A 21,779-nucleotide genomic window follows, 5' to 3' on the forward strand; every position below is an offset into this window, starting at 1 on the left:
AAGAAATAAATTAATCAACATGAAACCCAAATCTCGTTTATCACTGCAATCAACGAACTAACCAAAACCGGTCAATGTTGATTGGTGAGGCTGCAAAGGCCGTTAGCATGCGAGACCCACCCGCCGCATTCGGTCTCGTCATTGGATCCTTGGAACAACACCTTACCTACTCACCTACTCATTTTGTTTCAGGCATTATTCTTCCAAGATACTTGCGATATTCTCTATGATGATTAGACCCTGATCTCACTTGACTATTACGAATCGCTGCGTCCTCATTCAGCTCCCCAGCGCGGGGGATAACACGCTAGCCATGCAATTCGCATTGCCTCCGCGAAGGAACCCACATGCCCTGCCAGGCGCCCGCTCTTCTCGATTACCACTATATCGCAGAAAACAGCTGAAGACACTCGTTTTGATTGTCTTCTCTGTGCTCTCGCTCCTCTACCTCCTTACTCACCTCTCCTCGAGCTCGTCTTCTGTTGCGGCGCCGGCTGGTACGGCAGGTGTGGTCATTGTGACATTGTTGGATCGTGAACATTTCAGCGAGAGCTACATCAATAAGATTATCTCCAATCGCGAAGATTATGCAAAGCGACATGGTACGTATTCACTTAGAATTTCTGGCGATAGCTAGGTAGCCAGGTAGCTCCTTTAGCATGAGCTCCGCTGACTCGGCATCGCCTTCTTCGCAGGCTACACGAACTTCTTCGCAAGCCAATCCGACTATGATGAAGCAGTCGGTGACCAACCCAAAAGCTGGGCTTTGATTCCAGCCGTCCGCCACGCAGTGGCTACCTATCCTCACGCTGCATACTTCTTCTACTTGAGCCCGCACTCCCTCATCATGAACCCGACCAAATCCCTCAAATCACACCTCCTGGACAGAAGCAAGCTTGAAGCGACTATTCTTAAGGATATACCTATCGTTCCACCCGATAGTATCATCAGGACATTCTCGCACTTGAAGGAACAGGATATCGACTTCATCACTACACAAGATAGCGAAGATCTTAGTCCCAGTAGCTTCGTGCTGAAGAATGGGGATTTTGCGCGCTATTTCCTGGACTTGTGGTTTGATCCGCTGTTTCGCAGTTATAACTTTGCAAAGGCGGAGATTCATGGATTGGTAAGATTGACAAAATCTAGAAGACTTTTGGATAGAACGTATAACTGACCTTTTTCTGTTTTGCTAGGATCATATCATGCAATGGCATCCGACTGTACTGGCTCGGACGGCTCTTGTTCCTCAGCGTGTGCTGAATGCGTACAGCAAAGACTCGACTAGTGCTGGTCCCGACGGTACCTATAATGATGGCGACTTTATTATTCGATTCCCGGGATGTGATAAGGCCCAAGCGAATGACTGTCCTGAAATGGAGTCTTATTACATGCTGTGGCAGAAGAAGATCAAGAGTGGCTAACTTCTCAATACTCTTTCTTGGTTTCTTTGGTTTTCTTTATTGATGAAGAGACTTACTGCTTTCGGGTTTGCCTTCTGATTCATACTGACCTTGTCTGATCTAAACGGCGTTTTTGGGTGTTTTGGGCGTGATAAATGATTGCACACACAGCGGGATACTTGTGCTTCAATCGTCATGGGCATGCATATGGTCATAGGAAAGGAAACATGGTCATTATTTTCTTTATGTTCACTAATAGAATACATGCTTCATGAGAAAGACCTTCGAGAATAGGACGTAACGATGCGCCTAGTCGGCCTGATTGGGGTTGCTGACAAGAACAGTCAGTATTGAGCTTTCGAGATGAACATGGATAATCATGATGCAGTTATATACGCAATTGAAAGTCGAAAGGATCAGAGACGCGATTTCTCGCAAATGGGTTGTAGTCAAGCAGCGGGGTCTTAAGCCGCCTCATCAACACGGACCAATTTTTCTCATCATGAAAAAGTAGGGCGATTCAAACCAGAAAAAGACAAAGCAGGTAGACTGGTAGATCAAAAAGTGCAGAAGGTGACCGTGACTTACCTAAAGATGTAGCCGTGTCTTTGTCGAGCTCGGTACAACCCGAGATATTATATGAAATTCATCCCGTACGTGAGAATCGAAAGCGCTAACTGCCAGCTTCTAACAGAGGAAGGCGAGGAGAACAGTCTTCTTCTTCTTGTACTTGTCTCCGAAATCTTTGCGGTAGCGCTTCTCCTTCTTCCACGCCCAGCTCCACATCTGCAAACCACCAACAAGAGTGAAGAGAATCACACTCAAGTTCAGCTGGCTAACCAGGAAGATACCCAACCACGCAATGATCTCGAACATATAGTTGGGGCAGGTAACGAGGCTGAACCCAAATCCGGAGGGAATACCACGCTCAGTGGTACCAGGCCGACGCAGATTTCGAAGCACGTAGTGAGCATTCAAGTTTGCCAGCTCACCGAACACGAAAAGCGCAAGACCGGCGTATACAAGTGCGGGGTTGTAGTCCGCGCTGGCGGCCGCTGCGTCGGGGCGGAAGACCCAGTAGGCAATGTTGAAACCGGCGAGGGCCCAGTAGTGGGCGCTGTTCTTGAAGATGTTGAAGGCGGGCATGGTGGCGTTGCTGAAGCGGTGCACGAAGATGGTCTCAAACTCGCGCTTCAGGAAGTGGATGGTCAGAAGGGCGCAGACAAGGAGTTGCAGGTCCGAAGGGTCCGGGAGAGTGTCATAGTTGAAGTACAGGAGGGGACGGAGGGGGAACAGGAAGAGAGCTGGGATCAGGAGAGGACCGAGGTATTCAATGATGAAGACGGTACGCCATGCGATCTGGGGGCCTATTGTAGTACATTAGCTTGAGCGTGGTGTAGAGAGTTTTCGGTTTTTTTTTTTCTTGCATACCAAGGTCCTTGACGTGAATCACGCTGGAGTTGCGCAGACCAGTGTCGTCGATGGTGATGTCCTTCGCATTGGGAACAGCGGAGCGGTCACTTCCCTTGGTGATACGCAGACGATGCTTAGAGACACCGGAGATCTGAGCGATCATGTCGTGAAGGTCATCACCAGAGGCATCGAGGGCAATGGTGAGCTCTTTTGGGAGCATGCGGATGGGTTTACCTAAATATTGTTAATTGATCAAGTCTATGTTTTAGCAGGATATAACAAACAACATACCCCGCGGCTCAACGGTGAGCGTAATCTTTGGAGCCATTGTGATTAACTGCAAGCTCCAGCAATCAGTTTTGAGGTTGCAGGGGAAATTGTTGAACACCACTCGCGTCGATCGATAATGGATGGGGCACACGTGACATTGACACCTTAAGGCAAGACCGAGGTAAGTATATATAAAGTATTAGGCCTTGAGAGTCAAAGTCACCTTTAAGTTGAACCTACATATTGGATCAATATATTAAGTAAATCTGACTGATATCAACCCTTATTAATAAATTCGTGGTATCAAGGATGTTGTATTTTTTGTACTAAGTAGCCGAACTCGTTGACTCGAGTGTGACCGATTATCCAAAACTTGTTGAGAAGTTCATTATGAGCATAAAACCGGTCTCCGGTGTTATTTCTCCGTCTTTTAGATGTATTCAAGGCAATATTGGATATTCTTCAACCTGAAACGTAACAGGAGGAATCAGATAAAAGCCACGATGTTCTGCATATTCCATGCGGATATGACATTTCAACAAAAGTTTAACTCCGACGGATGATACCCCACAAAAGTTACATTTGATATGGTTTTGAGGAAGTTTTCCGTCTTGCCGAGGTGTTATGATCATTTCATGTTTCTAGATCAATCTTTTTTTTTCGGGTCTGATTGGGGGCGCAGCTTGTTACTTGCTATCACGGTTAACCCGGCCGAACCCGTCACCAATCAACGCCTGGCAGCTACTAGGCCACCCCTGACTAGGCCACCAATACAGCGCTAAATTGTGAACTAGTGGAGACATTGATAGGCTGTGTCAAACACATTGACTCAGAATTATGGTATGATAAGAAAATACACACCTTCAAGCCGAGCCTTTCGACGCGGCCCCCACCAAATGCAGATCGCCACTGGGTAAGCCGAACCCGTCCACGCGCCAATTATGTCCAGGCTTATTCACCATACATAACCCAGGTGAATTAGGGCCGACCTGGGCAAACCTGGATAAACCGGCCTTTCATCGCTGACTTTCCCCGAATGTCCTGCCCAGGGGAACACGGGTCTCAAATGAATTAAAATTTGCTGACAGAATCTTTCTGCAGCTTTAATTGATACACGAATTAAAAGCAGTCCAGTCTATTCCACCGGAGTGGGGCGTCTTCGGCTGTCATTGCCTGTGCATTGTACCCACAACCAGCTGGCGCCTTAGGGTTGTGGCGTTCAGGCTGACGGACCAACACGAGTTCAAGGCTGACTGCTGAGTGGATAATGGAACTACTGTAGAACGGGCTGGAGGCTATTCAGCTGTACTTTAGTCGTTTAACAGTCGGGATACTCCGCACTTGGGAACGGCTATAATCGTCCCATTACCCTCCGGCACCCCCATTAAATTTGCTTTACTTTTCTCTTCAAGGCCTATACTTACTACCCGTGGGTTACCTTGGGAAGTGTTGATTTGCCGCAGCACACGGCATATACTTCTTAGGGCTTTCTTATTGCCATATTGGTAAGTTTCAAACCATAAACCAAGTCTTTTGATCAGTTCAGGTGATCTGTTTCATGAGCAAAGTGGAGTTCTGTTTGAACGAGCCGATAACAACTTCTGCACCCGGCAGTCACTTCCATGACGATTTATCATGCCAATTATTGCGCAATGCTAATTTTTTGGATTAAATAGAAGGATCTTGTCGGCGTTTTCTCTCACATTTCATCGTGCTTATTTTGTATCACCATGGCCGAACATACCAATCATTTTGCCAATGGCATTGGGACCAAGATTTCCCAGATCGAACAAGTCATTGCATCATCATTGAGGCCCTTGCCCAAGGAAACTGGTGATGGTACCTACATCAAAGGCGCCACCACTACTGGTGTAGCCAAGGATTTGGGCAATATCAGTTTGAAAGAAGTGAAGGCGATTGTCGAGGTTGCCAAGGATGCAGTAACCGGCGAACCTTGGAAGGACCGGGAGTACATCATGGAACGAGTGATTCAGGTTAATATGTCTTAATTAACCTAAAAAAAGCAGATGCTTACTCTTCAATAGCTTGCGGCTGGTCTTCCTTCGACCTCTAAGGCTGGGAATGAATTGACCAACACGTTCTTGGGTACTCTATGGAAAGACTTGCAGCATCCACCAATCTCGTGAGTGACATGGATACTGCGGCTTCAAAATGTCGCATGCTTCTGAAGAAAACTCATTCTGATAACGATAGGTATCTTGGTCGTGAATCCTCCTATCGAAAGGCGGATGGATCTGGAAATGTATGACCACTTCCTACCCAGTCTTTCACCCAGTCTCATACTCTATCCTACCCAGTCTTCAACTGAAAAACTGATTACACCCACTGACAGAATTCTAGAACCCGTTCTGGCCGAACATTGGTGCTGCAGGCACTCCTTATGCCCGATCAGTTCGACCGACGATCATGCAGCCTGTTGACCGACCAGACCCAGAAACCCTTTTTGATACACTCTTGGCTCGGAAAGAGTTCAAGGAGCACCCTAACAAGATTTCGAGCGTGCTATTTTATCTAGCATCTATTATTATTCATGGTAGGCTTGTATTGTATCACTCGCTGTGGCATGACTAACAATTTTCCAGACCTTTTCCAGACAGACAAAACTGGTACCTCATCGTTGACATCGTCTTATCTTGACCTGGGTCCTCTCTATGGTAATAACCAAGATGAGCAGAACGCGGTGAGGACTTTCAAGGATGGTAAGCTGAAGCCCGATAGCTTCTCGGCAAAACGTATCCTTGGGTTCCCACCCGGTGTGGGTGTTCTGCTAATCATGTTCAATCGCTTCCACAATCATGTGGCTGAGAATTTGGCATTGATCAATGAGGGTGGCCGTTTCACTAAACCGGACGCATCTAACAAGCAAGCTTACGCAACATGGGACAATGATCTCTTCCAGACGGCACGCTTGGTCACCTGTGGTCTCTACATCAACATCATTCTCAAGGATTATGTCCGAACGATTCTCAACATGAACCGGACTAACAGTGACTGGAGTTTGGACCCCCGAGCAGAGATCAAAGACGGCCTACTCGGCTCGGCCCCAGCTCAGGCCACTGGAAACCAGGTCTCGGCAGAATTCAACCTTGTATATCGATGGCACTCTTGCATCTCCGCCCGTGATGAAAAGTGGTCGGAGAACATGTATAAGGAGATCTTCAAGGGTCAAGACTCAAAGACGCTGAGTATCCCGCAATTCATGCAAGGGCTTGGTCGGTGGGAGGCAATGCTTCCTGAAGACCCAGAGGACCGTCCCTTTGCCAACCTGCACCGGAAGGCAGATGGTACCTACGATGATGATGACCTAGCCAAGATATTCCAAGAGAGCGTTGAGGATGTCGCCGGTGCTTTCGGAGCATCGAATGTGCCGACCGTCTTTAAAACCATCGAAGTCCTCGGCATGAAACAGGCACGGTCTTGGAACCTGGCCACACTGAATGAGTTCCGAGACTACTTTAACCTGGCACCATACAAGACCTTCGAAGAGATCAACTCTGACCCGCAGATTGTTGACCAGCTCCGCCACTTCTACGATCATCCTGATCTGGTGGAGCTCTACCCCGGTCTCATCGTGGAGGATGCAAAAGAGCCCGTACTTCCTGGCAGTGGTTTGTGTACCAACTATACCACATCCAGAGCCATCCTTTCGGATGCGGTTGCTTTGGTTCGTGGAGATCGTTTCTACACCGTGGACTACACTCCTAAGCATCTGACCAACTGGGCGTATAACGAGATCAATTTCGATAACAACGTGGACTCTGGCCATTGCTTCTATAAACTGGCTCTGCGGGCATTCCCCAATCATTTCCGTGGAAACTCTGTTTACGCGCATTTCCCGATGGTTATTCCGAGCGAGAACAAGAAGATCCTCACAGGCCTCGGAAAGAGTGAACTATACAGCTTTGCCGCACCTAGCTTTACTCCAATCGCCCAAATGATCAATTCCCATGCTGCTTGCAAGGCTATTCTGGGGGACCAGGAAGGCTTCAAAGTGACCTGGGGCAAGATGTTGGAGTTTCTCTTGAGTCGTGATGGCCACCCATATGGACGCGACTTCATGATTTCAGGTGATCGTCCTGCAAATGCGGCATCTCGCAAGATGATCGGCGGTGCTCTGTACCGAGACAAATGGGTATCCGAAGTGCGGAAGTTCTACGAACAGATCACTATCCAACTATTGCAGCGGAACTCATACAAAGTGGGTAGTGCAAACCAGGTGGATATCTGTCGTGATGTTTCCAATCTCGCACAACTTCATTTCTGCGCCAATATCTTTTCTTTGCCGCTCAAGACAGAGTCAAACCCCCGTGGTGTGTTTACCGAGAGCGAGCTGTTTCAAATTCTGAGTCTGGTCTTCACATGCATCTTTTACGATGTGGACGTTTCCAAGTCTTTCCAGCTGGAGCAGGCTTCTCGCGCGGTTGCACAGCAGCTTGGAGAGCTGGTCATGGCTAATGTTGAGGTGGTCGATAAGGCTGGATTCGTCGCCAATATTGTGAGTCGGATTCATCGTCACGATGTCCTTAGTGACTATGGTGTGCATATGATCCAGCGTCTTCTCGACAGCAAGCTGCCTCCGAAGGAAATTGTGTGGACGCATATTATCCCCTCGGCGACTTCGATGATGGCCAACCAGGCTCAGCTATTCATGCAGTGCTTGGACTTTTATCTCGAGGAGGAAAATGCCTGCCATCTTGCAGAGATTCAACGGCTGTCTAAGGAGAAAACTCCAGAATCTGATGAACTTCTTCTGCGATAGTAAGTGCCACAATTCTTGGTCTCATTTCTTTTTTTTGGATTTAATGTTAACTTGAAATAGCTTTATGGAAGGCGCACGTATCCGGTCAACGGTTGCTTTACTTCGGGAAGTTGTGAAGCCCACCGTTGTCGAAGACAATGGTGAAAAGGTGACATTGAAGACGGGCCAGCAAGTCATATGTAATTTGGTAAGTCTATATTCGCCTTCCGAGTAAAAACGAAATGCACATTAACCAAATTATGTCACAGGTTTCTGCAGGTCACGATGCGAAGGCATTCCCTGATCCCGAGACGGTCCGCTTGGATCGTGACTTGAGTCAGTATACCCACTTTGGCTTCGGTCCACACCATTGCATTGGGCGTGAAATGTGCCAGCTTGCTCTCCCTACAATGCTTCGGGTTGTCGGACAGCTGGAGAATCTTCGACGTGCTCCCGGCCCACAGGGACAGTTGAAAAAGATTCCAAGTACCGGCGGCATCACGATGTATATGGATGCCGAGCAGAGTGCATACTCGCCATACCCAGTGTCAATGAAAGTGCAGTGGGACGGTGCCTTGCCCACACCCACCTGCTAGGACTATGTGAAGATTAGCTAGGTTTTTTGTGTATAGTCATGTATAATTTTCTTTGAATGAATCTCGGAATTAGGCATCGGGTAGCATCGCAGTCATATTCGTAGTTGCTTTGGGGATCCGTGCAAGCATCCGCCGGGTTGTGGTATGAAAATTGGCCTTGCAATCCAAATGTCAATTTTTACTTAATTTCAAACCTGGAACTCTTGAATTTGCTTTATTTTATGAAAATGTTTGCGATAGAATAAGGTAGAAATTATGGAAGTGATGCCTTGTAGCCTGACCGCCTCAGCGGGGGAACCGCCCAAGGCCCAGCTTTAACTGCCGGCAGGACACAGCTCACCTTTCATGGTTCTTTTCCTTTTCCCCCATTTTCTCTTGCATCTTTCCCCTCTTCCTTCACCCCATCCCTCTTAATCCTCTTTTCGACATTTCGAATTTTCATCGTCAAAACTTTTAGGGTCAAACGTCCTGCACCGTTTTCCCCTCGGTTTGACTTCTTTCACCGAACCCGCGCGCCAATATCTCAACACTTTCTTTCTATCAAGCTTCTCAACTAGACAAGCTTCATTTTTGACGGAGTATCTGATTCCTAGTCAATCGCTTTGTCGCCCACATCCCAGTGCTACGATCCCGTGCCGACTTGTTGACGTGGAGTGACTCAAATTAGGCGAAGCAGGTAGAAGAGGACCAAAAACGTCATAAGGCATCTTCGCGCTTGCTCCGCGAACCGGTCTCACGACAACCCCCCGCCAACACCACCCTCTAGGAGACTCTTCTCCTGGGATCCTCAAATACACTCATGGTTGGCTGCCTGCTCTGATCGCCAACATGGGCAAAATTAAGAAAGTTGCTAGTCAAAAGCATGAGGCTACAGTTGTAAGTTCGGCGCCTTCATCCGCCATGGGCTCATTCGGGTTTTTTTTCCAGGCTAATTTTTTTTTTCTTTGCTACTCTAGTCGCCTTTTCTCAGCGAATTTATTGCCAATGCCATCAATCTCCCCGTCCCGGAGATTCCTTCTCATCTACGCACGTTCCCTAAGCAATGGCCATTTCCCCGAGGCGACCTTTATCACTGGATCAACGTCTTAGACCGCTTTGATCAAATCCTGGCCACTGTCATCGAGAAATACTTCCTGAATACTGGTCCACAAACACAAAAATTTAGTCGGACCGTGTTGGAGGAGTCATACGCGGCGGATGCGAGCAAATTACCAGCAGAAGGCATCGATGCCAAGTTGAATTCTCTAGGATATGGGCCCGAGGGTGACCGGGAGCTGGTAGAAGCGATCCTGAACTTCTCACGTTTGCTGCTAGAGAAATGTGGAAACCGCAGCCTGTACAGTAGCAGTGAACGTTTAGGAGATCTCTTGAACACTACCTCTCTGTCCCTCCTTGAGATTACACTGCGGTTGGCCCTCTGCTTGGCCCAGCGATACCACTCACGTCAGCGTGGCACTCACCAGCAGGCCATGCTGGCAGCTCACTACAATATCGATCTAGAGAAGCTGCTCAAGATTGCTTCACCTTTCCCCCGTCCGTTCATTGCTGGTAAAGCCCAGTTGCCTGCGACCCCCGCTGTCTCAGCCAAGGGCAAGGAGAAGGCGCCCCAAACCAAGCTCAATGCCAACGAACTGGTCTCACTTGTGCGTGATGATGATGATGGCTGGAATGAATGGGGTCATGTTCGGGTCCTCTACTACCCATCAGGTTTCACTGAGCAAACTAGAACAACCTCAGAGTTTGGGCATGGCGAAGTCGGTGCTCATGTCCCTACTACACCTACCCCGCTTCGTCGGAGCGCTACTCATCCTACTCCACGTTTGAGCCGCGGGCCCAGTGGAGAAGAATCCCCCGCCGTACACCCAAGCACAGGCGGTAAGTCTGAAGAAGCATCCCGAGGCGGAAAAGTATTGGACCTTCCACACTCGAAGATCTCTGCTGGAAAGATAGAAGATCTTCTTGCTAGTAATCTGCCAAATTTGCCTCTTGAGTCGAAATATGAATTGCTTCACAAGGTTCGTGTCGCCCAAGCTTTATCTGGGTCTCGTGAAAGCCGCGAGCAGATTCTTGCAGTCCGTATTCTCGCCATGACCAACCTGGCCTATGTTCACCAAGAGTCGACATTCCAGCAGAAGGTTCTTCAATATGACTTGGAACAGTCGAAACGACTCCAGTTAACGTTCCAGCTGGCCGAGTTGGTGCATCTTGGCGCGAGTGGTGATATCCAGGTCTCAAGGAATCTACAAACGCTGGCCATTTATGCTCTGGATGCCTTGGCGAAACATAAAGCTCGCGCAGTGGACGTCTGTGCCGCTTTGAGTGTCAATGTCAATCATGGTGTTTTGATGTTCCTGACCCGAAAGGTAGTCAACGAGCTGAGTGCTGAAGATGACGATTCCGGTGACTGCTTTGGTGATGAGTGGCGCGATGCGCTGCTTTCACTCTTGCGCACTCTCCCTAGCTCGAGCTCACGGACTCCCGAGACACTCGTTGCTGCCGGTCTCATTCCCATGTTTGTTGATATCCTGAATCTTCGAACTATTAAGGCCCGCCGAGTCTATTCTCGAATCATGGAGTTCCTCGATACCTTCGTCCATGCTGTCCGTGATGCCCTAAGCATTCTGACCGCAGCCAAGGGCTTCGATGCGATTTCCGACCTCATCGATCACGAGACCAAGACCGCGTTTGAGAAGGTCTCTAGTGGAGCCGGCTTCCCCAAGCAGTACAAAAACCCTTCCATCGACTACCAAATCCCTTATTTCCAACAGCAAACATTGCGGTGGATGTTCCGTTTCGTCAACCATATTATGCAACACAATGGTGGAGGGTTTGATCGTGTTCTGCGGAATTTGATTGACTCTCCTCAGCTTCTTACTTCTTTGCGACTGGTGTTTGAAAACGCACGAATCTTTGGTTCGCATGTATGGAGCAATGCTGTCAACATTCTGAGTAGCTTTATTCACAACGAGCCTACCAGTTATGCTGTCATCGCCGAGGCTGGTCTAAGTAAGAGTCTCCTTGGTGCAGTCATGGGGCGTGAGCTTGAGGCCAAGGAAAAGCCCCCTGCTGTCGAACCAGAGGATGTCAGTAACGAGGCCGAGTCTTCGGCTCCTGCACCCGCCGCTGAAACGGCCTCTTCCACCGACAGCGAGAAAGTCACTCGCGAATACCTCATGGCTCGGCCACCTGGTACGGATCTGGCACCAGGAATCATTGCTGCAGCTGATGCTCTTGCGTGCATTCCTTCGGCATTCGGGGCTATTTGCTTGAACGCCTCTGGCCTAGATCTGTTTCAATCTTCCGATGCCCTAGAAAGCTTCTTCGAGGTTTTTGAGCAGCCGGAACATGTCAAGTGCCTCAAGGATGACCCGAACCTGGTTCGCTCGTTGGGTACTGCTTTTGACGAACTTGTGCGACATCACCCGGCTCTAAAGACATCAATTATGTCTGCTGTCATTGTTATGGCTGCTCGAGTGGGCCTTCTTGCTAAAACCAAGGCATGGAGATCAGGACTGGGTGCCAAGCTATGGACGGAAGATCCTGATAACAGTGCCAACGTTATCCTCGCAGGGCCTGTCGGTGATTTATTCCGTGACATTGGAGTTTCATTTGACGCCCCAATGGAAGACCCAAAGACGATTGGTGTTCCTCAGCTGAATGCCCATACTCTTCCTAACGGTTGTAAGCTACTTGTGGGTGATGTGAGCAAGCTACTCCCATCTTTAGAGACCGACTTCGAGCCAAAGGACGCTGACGAGCATGGCCTTACTGTTGCGGACTACCTCTTCCCTGCAATACGATTTCTTGGTGCCTTCTTTGAGAATCAGCCAAACTGCACATCATTCATCCAGGCTGGTGGAGCGGAATTCGTTCTGGACTACGCAACGCTTCAGAGTCTGCCATATGGCTTCCATGGCACCGACCCTAACCAGGAACTGACGGTGCTTGTGCACATGCTTGCCGAAACTAAACCGCACCTTGTCATTCCGTCTTTGATGGAGCGAGCGCAGTCAGCAGTAAAAACTCTCTCGGCCTTTTGGACTGCACCAAAAGAGTCAGGATTTTTCACGTCGTTTACCCGGCCGCTCGATTCCAAGGCGCCCGCGCCGGAGGCAACAGAAGCTCTCATACATGGAACCGCCTTTGTGAGAAACCTGAATGCCGCCCTCGTTCTCACGGACCTACTTCGTGAGGTTTTCGCAATGCCTCTTTACCAGACCCGACCTGTTCAGCAGGTGTCTCCTTTCGGCCAGGTCAATCTTGCCGACCGTTACTGCGACCTGGTCTCTTCGCTTGGTGATCTTTTCTCAGCATGTGTATGGGAGGCGATCGTGAATGAGAAGAATAATCCGGACCTTTGGACACAAGGCAAACAACCGCCCCCTGGCAAGCCCACAGTTCCCGGGGCCGGGCCTTCCCAGAACCCAACGGAGGACCCAGCTGCTGCTACTCAAGGAGACGGCTCAGGTGCCCCCGACTCGAAGCCTTCTGCCGCCCCAGAGTCTGAAGGTGCTGCTAAGAAGGTTGACGAAAGAAGCTCTGCTTTCAAGAACGTTCAGACCCTTCGGTACCTTTTGGGTGCTCTACCAATTACTATCACCGGCTTCATGCACAACCTCGGCCTTGGTCTTGTGGGCAAGCGACGTGCCGACGTTTTCCAAAAGGGAAAGCAGAATGCCAATATGGTGGCCGAGGCCATCGCTGACACTGTTCTACGGTCACTCCAGCTTGCTGCTCCTAACTCGGGCGCCAGCTCTAAATACCGCTTCCCGTATCTCATTGTCATTCTTTCTCAATTCTCACACCTATTGTACGAAGCTGGTGGTGATCGGCCGCAGCCAAGCTACTTGACTCTTGTCCTCGTCGCTTTCAAGCGAAAAAGCGGGCTTACAGTGTTGAAGGAGATGTGCGAAATCTTCATGCGCGAGGTCAACACCCTCAAGCCACTGGATCGCGGTGCCGAGACCAACAAGGAAGTCGCCGATCAACTTGCCGCTGCTTATGGTGGAATCAAGATCATCCTTGCGGTTTTCACAGAACTCGCGAGTGGTAAGACTATCGTTGAGTCTAGTCAAACACAAGTGTTGACCAGCAACCATGAGCGGGAACGTGGTCGCTCGGATTACTTCCACCCTGGTCAGTTCCAGGTAGATCTTCGCATGGAGATTCTGCCTATGGCTCAAGAGATGTGGAACTCAGAATTTGCCACCCAGTCGCAAAGCATCATTGTCAAATTCCTGGTTGATATTCTTCGTTCATCACTGGATGGAGAGTATGAAACTGGCGCTGCTGTGAAGGCGGACACACCGCCTATCTTGACTGAAGTCCCACAAAAGCCATTTGTTGTCAATAAAGACCGCGAGATAGTGCTTAAAGAGAAGGGATTCGAGGATGCTGAGCTGAATCAAGAGGCTCTCTACCGCTGTAATAATGCTGTGGTTGCCGCTGAAGAATACTGCAAAGCGCAGAAGTGGCTTCGAGCGCCTCCTAGGTTCCCTCCTGGAGCGAATGATATTCAAACTGGATCCTCCGAAATCGCCTCGGGCGGAGAGGGCCCTGAAGATACTCTTGTGAGTGAATCTGGACCCTTCAACCCTGGCTTCTTAGAGGGCTCGGCCCTTGCTATGCTTCTCGCACAGGCCACCGGCCATACTGTGGAGAACACTACTGGCTCTGATCTAGATGATGCAGAAGGCCTGGACCGTACTACCATGCCTGAAGGCTTGGCCCGCGCGATTGGTGCTGCTTTCCAAGACAGTGAAGCTATGGAGCGCGAAGACCGTGGTGAATCGTCACACCAAGAACGTCAATCCGCTGCTCAAGGGCAAACGGAGCCCAGCAGCCAAGCACAAGAGCCAGTCCGTCGACGCCAGTTTATCACTGTCGAGGATCTCGATGCCCAACGAGACAAAGTTCGATCCAATTTGATTGAACGCAGCCTTGATGTTCTCAACGTCCACTATGATGTGTCGTTCGAGCTTGCGGATCTTATCTCATCTGGCATCAAGAAGCATAGCGATCCCGAAAGCTTCCGTCGCGAGGTTGGAGAAACTCTTGTCCAGTCACTCGTGTCCTTGCAAATGGAGAACTTCGAAACGGCAGGAAAGAAGGTTGCAGCCTACGCGCATATCCTTGCTTTGGTTCTTCAGGAACGAGACATGTACAATGCAACCATTGAAGAGCTGAAGGATTGTTTCGCTACATTCCTTGGCTTCATCAAACTCCCCACAACCGAGAAACCTGCCGATGAAACTTTCCCCTGGATTGGCCATGTGTTACTCATTCTGGAGAAGCTGCTGTCTGATGATTGCCAACCGCCTCTAATCACTTGGATCCCGCCAAGCCACGAGAATCTTAACCCTGATCAGCCACCAGCTCGGCTTCAGGAACCTCTGGTTTCCCTTGATGAGAAAACACAGCTTTTCGAGGCCTTGGTTGAAATCCTACCCCGGGTTGGCAAGGACGACACCTTGGCACTTTCCATCTGTCGTATCCTGGTTGTTCTCACTCGAGAACGCAGTATTGCTGCACGATTCGGGGAGAAGCGCAACTTGCAGCGTCTCTTTGTCATGGTTAAACAACTAGCAAGTGCCACAAATGATAAGCTCCAGAGCTCGTTCATGTTGATCTTGCGTCATATCGTCGAGGACGAAGCTACGATTCGGCAGATCATGCGCAGTGAGATTGTTGCTAATTTTGAAAATAAATCGTCTCGTCAGATCGACACAGCCGGCTACGTGCGCCAAATGTATCATCTTGTTCTGAGATCGCCTGAAATCTTCGTGGAAGTGACAAATGAGAAGCTGAGACTGGTAAAGTATGAATTTTCCCAGCGCCCTCAAATCCTTGGCCTGAAGGCCGACAAAGATCGCAATGCTCGTCCGCGCCAAGAACAGACTGCTGGTGAAAGCAGTAAAAATGATTCCACGACCGAGACTGCTGCCTCGGATGACAAGGACAAGACTCAGGGCAAAAACACCGAACTTAAAGCGCCTGTAGTCGAGAACCCAGATGGTGTTATCCACTACATCTTATCTGAGCTTCTTTCCTACAAGGACGTTGACGACAAAGAAACCTCGACTGAAACATCCGAGCGGCCCTCCAGCGATCAAGCTGAAAGTCAACCGCTAAATGACGTCGAGATGTCCGTTGATGAGCCTAGTCCTTCTGTGTCAAGCAGTGCCGATGCCCAGCCTAGCCCCACACCTACTAAGAAGGGCGAGAAGCCACCTTTCAACGCTGAAGATCACCAAATCTACATATACCGATGCTTCCTGCTTCAATGCCTTACTGAGCTTCTGTCGTCGTACAATCGCACCAAGGTTGAATTCATCAACTTCTCCCGCAAGGCCGATCCCCTTGCCTCAACACCTTCCAAGCCGCGCTCTGGCATTCTCAACTACCTGTTGAATGCGCTTGTCCCCCTTGGCACTATTGATCATGATGATTCCTTAGCATTTAAGAAACGGAGCATGACCTCGACGTGGACCATGCAGGTTCTGGTTGCTCTGTGCACCAAGACTGGTGAGAATGGTGGCCCTGTTAGACGCCGTGGCGAGCCAAAGCAGCCTGAAGAGGATGAGCCGGAACTTTCTTTCGTTCGTAGGTTCGTGCTCGAGCATGCGCTTCGATCCTACAAGGAGGCCAATGCTTCAACTGAGCCATTGGACGCAAAATACTCGAAGCTTATGTGTCTTGCCGATCTCTTCGACAAGATGCTCAGTGGCTATTCCTATTCTCAGGATGCCGGCTTCCCATCTTCAAACAAGCAACTCGCCAAGACCATGTTTGAGAAGAGTTTTATTCCTGCATTGACTGCCTCCGTCGCCGACATCGACCTCAATTTCCCATCGTCCAAACGCGTTATCAAGTACATTCTGCGTCCCCTGAACAAGCTCACCCAGACTGCCGTGCTCCTTAGTGAGAGTTCAGATATCTCCAATCTGGACGAGGCTGACGAGGACGAGATTTCGTCTGCAACCTCGGTTTCTGATATGGAGGATGAGCGGGAAGAGACTCCCGATCTTTTCCGCCACTCCACGCTTGGTATGCTGGAGCCTCGCCATGACGAGGAAGAATCGAGCACTGAAGAGTCGGAAGGCGAGGACGAAGAAATGTACGAAGACGAGTACGATGATGACATGTACGACGAGGAGGAAGTCATCGAAGATGACGGTGAAGTGATCAGCGACGAAGACGAAGAGGATGTCGAAGGTAGAGGCCCCATCGAAGGTCTATCGGGTGACGCTGTCGAGGTCATCATTGATGATGATGATGATGACGATGACGACGATGACGACGATGAAGATGATCACTCTGACATGGACGACGATGACATGTTTGCCGACGAGATCACTGGCGACCATGATAACGAAAGTCTCGGAGAAGGCCATGAGGATGAATGGGAAAGTGAAGAAATGACTGAAGACGAAGAAGAGGCTGAGATGATGAACCAGTTTGAGGAGGAACTGGCCGATATTCGCCAAACCAACCAGCCCCATCCAGGTCAACGTATTGATGATCTCTTCCGTGTTCTCAATCACGCTGCTGGCGCTGGTGTCAACGATTTGCACGGAGACCGCCTTGGAGGAGACGTCCACGATGAGATTCTTGATGAGTTGAACGATGAAGGAGGCAAGTTACATTTAAGATACCTTTCGCTGCTCTAGTTTGCTGACTTCGCTACTAGAAGAAGATGAGGATATGGATGAGATTGACGATGAGATGGATGACTATGATGACTACGATATGGACCAGGGCTCCGAGGGAGATATAGATGGTAATTGGAACCCCGAACTCTCACGAATGCTAGATGCCTTGTTGCTTACACCACCCCCTGAAGATGACGACCTCCTCGAGCCTTGGGGTTGGGAAGGTGATGAACCTCCGCCTCCCCGATCGCACGGACAACACCATCGCTTCCGTACTGGTGCACCACCCGCCTGGGCTACTGTTGGCGAAATTATGCCTGGACGCCATGGTGGACTCGTGCCCCTCCAACCCTACCCCCGGATCCATCGTACCCAGATACCCGCTCGCGGCAACGATGATGGTACCAATCCTCTCCTGATGCGCAATGGCGGTGGCGCCGATCCTTCCGCCCAGCGTCTTGGACCAGGTCGCCTCGATCCATTCGCGGGTGACTGGACGCAACTTGAAGCAGGTGGACGGATGCTGGCTATGGATAGCCCCGTCAGCTTCATGAACGCCATCATGGAGGCGCTTGGTGGACAAGCTACGCCTGGATTTGGTGTCGTCGCACGCCCTGATGGCGTTCACGTTCACGTTGACAGCCGGGCGATCTTGCCCAATCGGATTCAAGACATGTTTGGTTCTCTTGGTCGTGCTGTCAACCCTGCTGCGCGCACTCGTGACGACCCCCACAATGCCGTCAAATTTTCATTGTCGACAACCAGGAATCGTTGGCAGGAGGAGGCCCGTCTCCTGTTCAGTAGCACATATGTTGAGAAGACGCAGCGTGTCCTCAACTCGCTTCTGAAGGTCTTGGTTCCTCCTGCCATTGAGGAAGGAAAGCAGAACCAGAAGATTGAGGAAGAAAGGCAGAAGCACGCTCGTGAGATGCTGGTTGAGAAAGAACGCCAGGAGCGGTTTTTGAGAGAGGAGGAAGAGCGCGAGAACAGGCGCAAGGAAGCGGAGGAGAATGCAAGACTCCAGGCTGAAAGAGAACAGCAGGAAGCCGAGCGACAGGCAGCTGGTATTGATGAGCCGATGGAGGATGTTCAACAAACCGATGTTGCAGCTGAACCAACTGCCAGCTCCTCCGCTCAAGCCGAGCCCGAGCCTACTCAGCGAGTTCACACAACTATTCGCGGTCGCCAGCTTGATATTACCGGGCTGGAGATCGATCCCGAATATCTAGAAGCTCTGCCAGAGGAGCTCCGAGAAGAGGTTATCATGCAGCAACTCGCCGAGCAGCGATCTCAAGCTGCTGCTGCTGGGGAAGAGCCAACCGAAATCAACCAGGAATTCCTGGAAGCATTGCCTGCTGAAATTCGTGACGAGTTGTTGCAACAGGAGGCCGCCGACCGACGCCGCCGCGAGCGAGACGCCGCTCGTCGCCAACAGCCCCCTGCTGGCACTGCTGCACCTCGGGCAGAGGATATGGATGCTGCCAGTTTCCTCGCTACTCTGGATCCCACTTTGCGTCAAGCCGTCCTCGCCGAACAACCAGAAGATGTACTTGCTACATTGGGCCCCGAGTACCTAACAGAGGCACGAGCTCTTGGTGGTCGCCGCATTGCCCAGTTTGGTGACATTGGTGGAATGGAACACCGCGGGAGAAATGAGCCTGCTGAAGATCAAGAGCCTAAGAAAACTCAGAGACGCCAAATTGTTCAGATGCTCGACAAGGCTGGCGTTGCTACCCTTTTGCGCTTACTGTTCATGCCCCTCCATGGTAACGCACGCCATCAATTTAACGATATTCTTCACAATGTTTGTGAAAACCGTCAGAACCGCGGTGAGGTGATCAGCCTTTTGTTGTCCGTCTTGCAAGATGGTAGCATTGATTCCTCTGCCATCGAGCGCAGCTTTTCTCACCTATCGCTCCGTGCCAAGGCTCCTGGCTCACAGAAGACTCCTCAATCTGGCAAACGAAACCTTGCTCTTCAAACCTCTAGCATCAGCAATGATGTCACTCCGATCATGGTCGTCCAGCAATGTCTAGGAACACTTTCTTTCCTGTCCCAGTTCAATCCTCACATTGCTTGGTTCTTCTTGACTGAGCATGATTCGGCTTCCTCGCTCAAGCTTAAGGCACTTCGCAAGGGCAAGAGTAAAGAGAATCGAGTTAACAAATTCGCTTTGAATGCTCTACTTTCCCTCCTTGACAGGAAGTTGATCATGGACAGCCCTAATTGTATGGAGCAGCTGTCCAGTCTACTCAGTAGTATTACTCAACCACTTACTGTCCTTCTCCGCCGTGAGAAAGAGAGACAGGAAGAAGAAAAGGGAAAAAAGCCTGAAGGAGCCCCGGCCGATGAGACTTCGGATCAATCCATGTTGACTGCTCAATCTGGCTCGGACACCACGATGACGGATGCTCCACTGCCCACCGTTGAAACAGCCGAGGGACAAGCTACCGAGGAGACGACAGAAGGTGGAAGTGATTCTAAAGCGGAAGGCACTGAAAAGCCCGCAGAGGAAGAGAAGCGCAAGCGGAAGACCATTGAGCCTCCTGTGGTCCCCGACCATAATTTCCGCCTGGTCGTTCAAATCCTTGCAGCTCGCGAGTGTAATGGTAAAACATTCCGTGACACCCTCTCCACTATCAATAACCTTTCTGCGATCCCCGGCGCTCGAGATGTGATTGGTAATGAGCTTGTCAGCCAAGCACAGGCTCTCAGCGATATAATTCTCGGAGACCTGGAAGAGCTGCTTCCTTGTATCCACCAATCTAAGACTGGCACGGACATGCAAGGCTTAGCCTTGGCTAAATTCTCTCCGGCCAGCTCTGATCAGGCGAAATTGCTTCGTATTCTTACTGCGCTTGACTATCTCTTCGATCCAAGTCGGGTTGACAAGTCGAAGGGCAGCGAGCCCGAAGCTGCTCCCAAGGAAGATGTGCTCAAGAGACTGTATGAGAGTGCCACTTTTGGTCCTCTCTGGACGAAGCTGAGCGACTGCTTGACCGTCATTCGCCAAAAGGAGAACATGCTGAACGTGGCTACCGTTCTCCTGCCTTTGATCGAGGCATTGATGGTTGTTTGCAAGAACACTACTCTCAAGGATCAATCTATTTCTCGTGGCAGTCGCGAGTTGTCAGTTAACAGTGCCCCCGCTGATGCTGGCCTTAGCATGGAGAACCTCTTCTTCAAATTTACCGAGGAACACCGCAAGATTCTCAACGAACTTGTTCGCTCAAATCCCCGCTTGATGAGTGGCACATTCTCTCTGCTGGTGAAGAACCCCAAGGTCTTGGAGTTTGACAACAAGCGCAATTACTTCACTCGTCGTGTCCATGCCCGTGGTGCCGAGCCTCGTCACCCTCATCCTCCTCTCCAGCTCGCTGTGCGCCGAGATCAAGTCTTCCTTGACTCGTTCAAGTCGCTATACTTTAAGAGCGCTGATGAGCTCAAGTACGGCAAATTAAACGTCCGCTTCCATGGCGAGGAAGGTGTCGATGCTGGTGGTGTCACTCGTGAATGGTTCCAGGTTCTTGCCCGTGGCATGTTCAACCCCAACTATGCTCTGTTCATTCCTGTAGCCGCCGACCGGACTACTTTCCACCCCAACCGTCTGAGTGGTGTCAACTCCGAGCACTTGATGTTCTTCAAGTTCATTGGCCGGATCATCGGTAAGGCTCTCTATGAGGGTCGGGTTCTGGACTGCCACTTCTCTCGTGCTGTCTACAAGAATATCCTTGGGCGCTCTGTGTCTATCAAAGACATGGAAACGCTTGACCTAGACTATTACAAGTCATTACTTTGGATGCTGGAAAACGATATTACCGACATCATCACCGAGACCTTTTCCATCGATACCGATGCCTTTGGTGAAAAGCAAACTATCGACCTGATTCCCGATGGTCAAAACATTCCGGTCACTCAGGAGAACAAGGAGGAGTACATCCAGCGTGTGGTTGAGTACCGCCTGGTGGAATCCGTCCGAGATCAGCTTGATAACTTCCTGAAAGGTAGAATTCCCTATGCTCCTTTTCCTCGAATGAAAACTGACATTAAATATAGGTTTCCATGAAATTATCCCTCCTGAGCTCATTTCCATCTTCAACGAGCAGGAACTGGAGCTTCTGATTTCCGGTCTGCCCGAAATCGAAGTCGATGAGTGGAAGAACAACACCGAGTACCACAATTACTCTGCCTCGTCACCACAAATCCAGTGGTTCTGGCGTGCCGTTCGCTCATTTGACAAGGAGGAGCGTGCCAAGCTGTTGCAGTTCGTCACCGGTACCTCCAAGGTGCCTCTCAACGGTTTCAAGGAACTGGAGGGTATGAACGGCGTTAGCAAGTTCAATATCCACCGCGATTATGGCAACAAGACCCGCTTGCCTAGCTCGCACACATGTTTCAATCGTAAGCTTGCACTTTTCTCTCTTCTATACTGATTCACTTGCTAACGATATCCCCAGAGCTTGATCTTCCTGAATATGAAAGTTATGAAGATCTCCGTCACCGGCTTTATACCGCGATGACAGCTGGTAGCGATTACTTCGGATTCGCATAGACAGCCTTATTTCTACATCTTCAATTTGTGTTCTTGTTTTCAGGCCTAAGCATTCAATGGCGTTTCCCGGGAATGTTCGTGGGGAAGTGGAGGAAAGGTGGGAAAAACACTGGGGAGCCCTTTGTTTCCGGTTGA

At 50.1% G+C, this 21,779-nt stretch overlaps 4 protein-coding genes across 4 annotated transcripts; 3 read left to right on the forward strand and 1 right to left on the reverse strand.

Moving 5' to 3' along the window:
- Positions 1 to 313: 313 nt before the first annotated feature.
- Positions 314 to 1,424, forward strand: N7520_000794 (putative alpha-1,6-mannosyltransferase subunit; the record flags this gene model as incomplete). The annotated part of the gene is made up of 3 exons (XM_057134729.1): positions 314 to 602; positions 696 to 1,129; positions 1,197 to 1,424. The coding sequence occupies 3 exons, from the start codon at positions 314 to 316 to the stop codon at positions 1,422 to 1,424; spliced, it is 951 nt and encodes a 316-aa protein (XP_057000665.1).
- Positions 1,425 to 2,090: 666 nt separating this feature from the next.
- On the reverse strand, positions 2,091 to 3,144 carry N7520_000795 (trans-2-enoyl-CoA reductase (NADPH) TSC13; the record flags this gene model as incomplete). The annotated part of the gene is made up of 3 exons (XM_057134730.1): positions 2,091 to 2,770; positions 2,835 to 3,050; positions 3,108 to 3,144. 3 exons carry the CDS (start codon positions 3,142 to 3,144, stop codon positions 2,091 to 2,093), a joined length of 933 nt encoding a protein of 310 aa, XP_057000666.1.
- A 1,672-nt stretch (positions 3,145 to 4,816) lies between these two features.
- On the forward strand, positions 4,817 to 8,441 carry N7520_000796 (peroxidase/cytochrome P450 family protein; the record flags this gene model as incomplete). The annotated part of the gene is made up of 7 exons (XM_057134731.1): positions 4,817 to 5,080; positions 5,132 to 5,229; positions 5,301 to 5,349; positions 5,448 to 5,640; positions 5,690 to 7,865; positions 7,927 to 8,053; positions 8,115 to 8,441. 7 exons carry the CDS (start codon positions 4,817 to 4,819, stop codon positions 8,439 to 8,441), a joined length of 3,234 nt encoding a protein of 1,077 aa, XP_057000667.1.
- Positions 8,442 to 9,269: 828 nt separating this feature from the next.
- On the forward strand, positions 9,270 to 21,644 carry tom1 (E3 ubiquitin-protein ligase TOM1; the record flags this gene model as incomplete). The annotated part of the gene is made up of 5 exons (XM_057134732.1): positions 9,270 to 9,317; positions 9,398 to 17,058; positions 17,111 to 21,096; positions 21,149 to 21,493; positions 21,550 to 21,644. 5 exons carry the CDS (start codon positions 9,270 to 9,272, stop codon positions 21,642 to 21,644), a joined length of 12,135 nt encoding a protein of 4,044 aa, XP_057000668.1.
- Between the last annotated feature and the right edge of the window lie 135 nt (positions 21,645 to 21,779).

The sequence above is a fragment of the Penicillium odoratum genome (genome assembly GCF_028828045.1).
Source record: "Penicillium odoratum strain IBT 22623 chromosome Unknown utg000001l_segment0_segment0, whole genome shotgun sequence".
Classification (NCBI taxonomy): Eukaryota; Fungi; Ascomycota; class Eurotiomycetes; order Eurotiales; family Aspergillaceae; genus Penicillium; species Penicillium odoratum.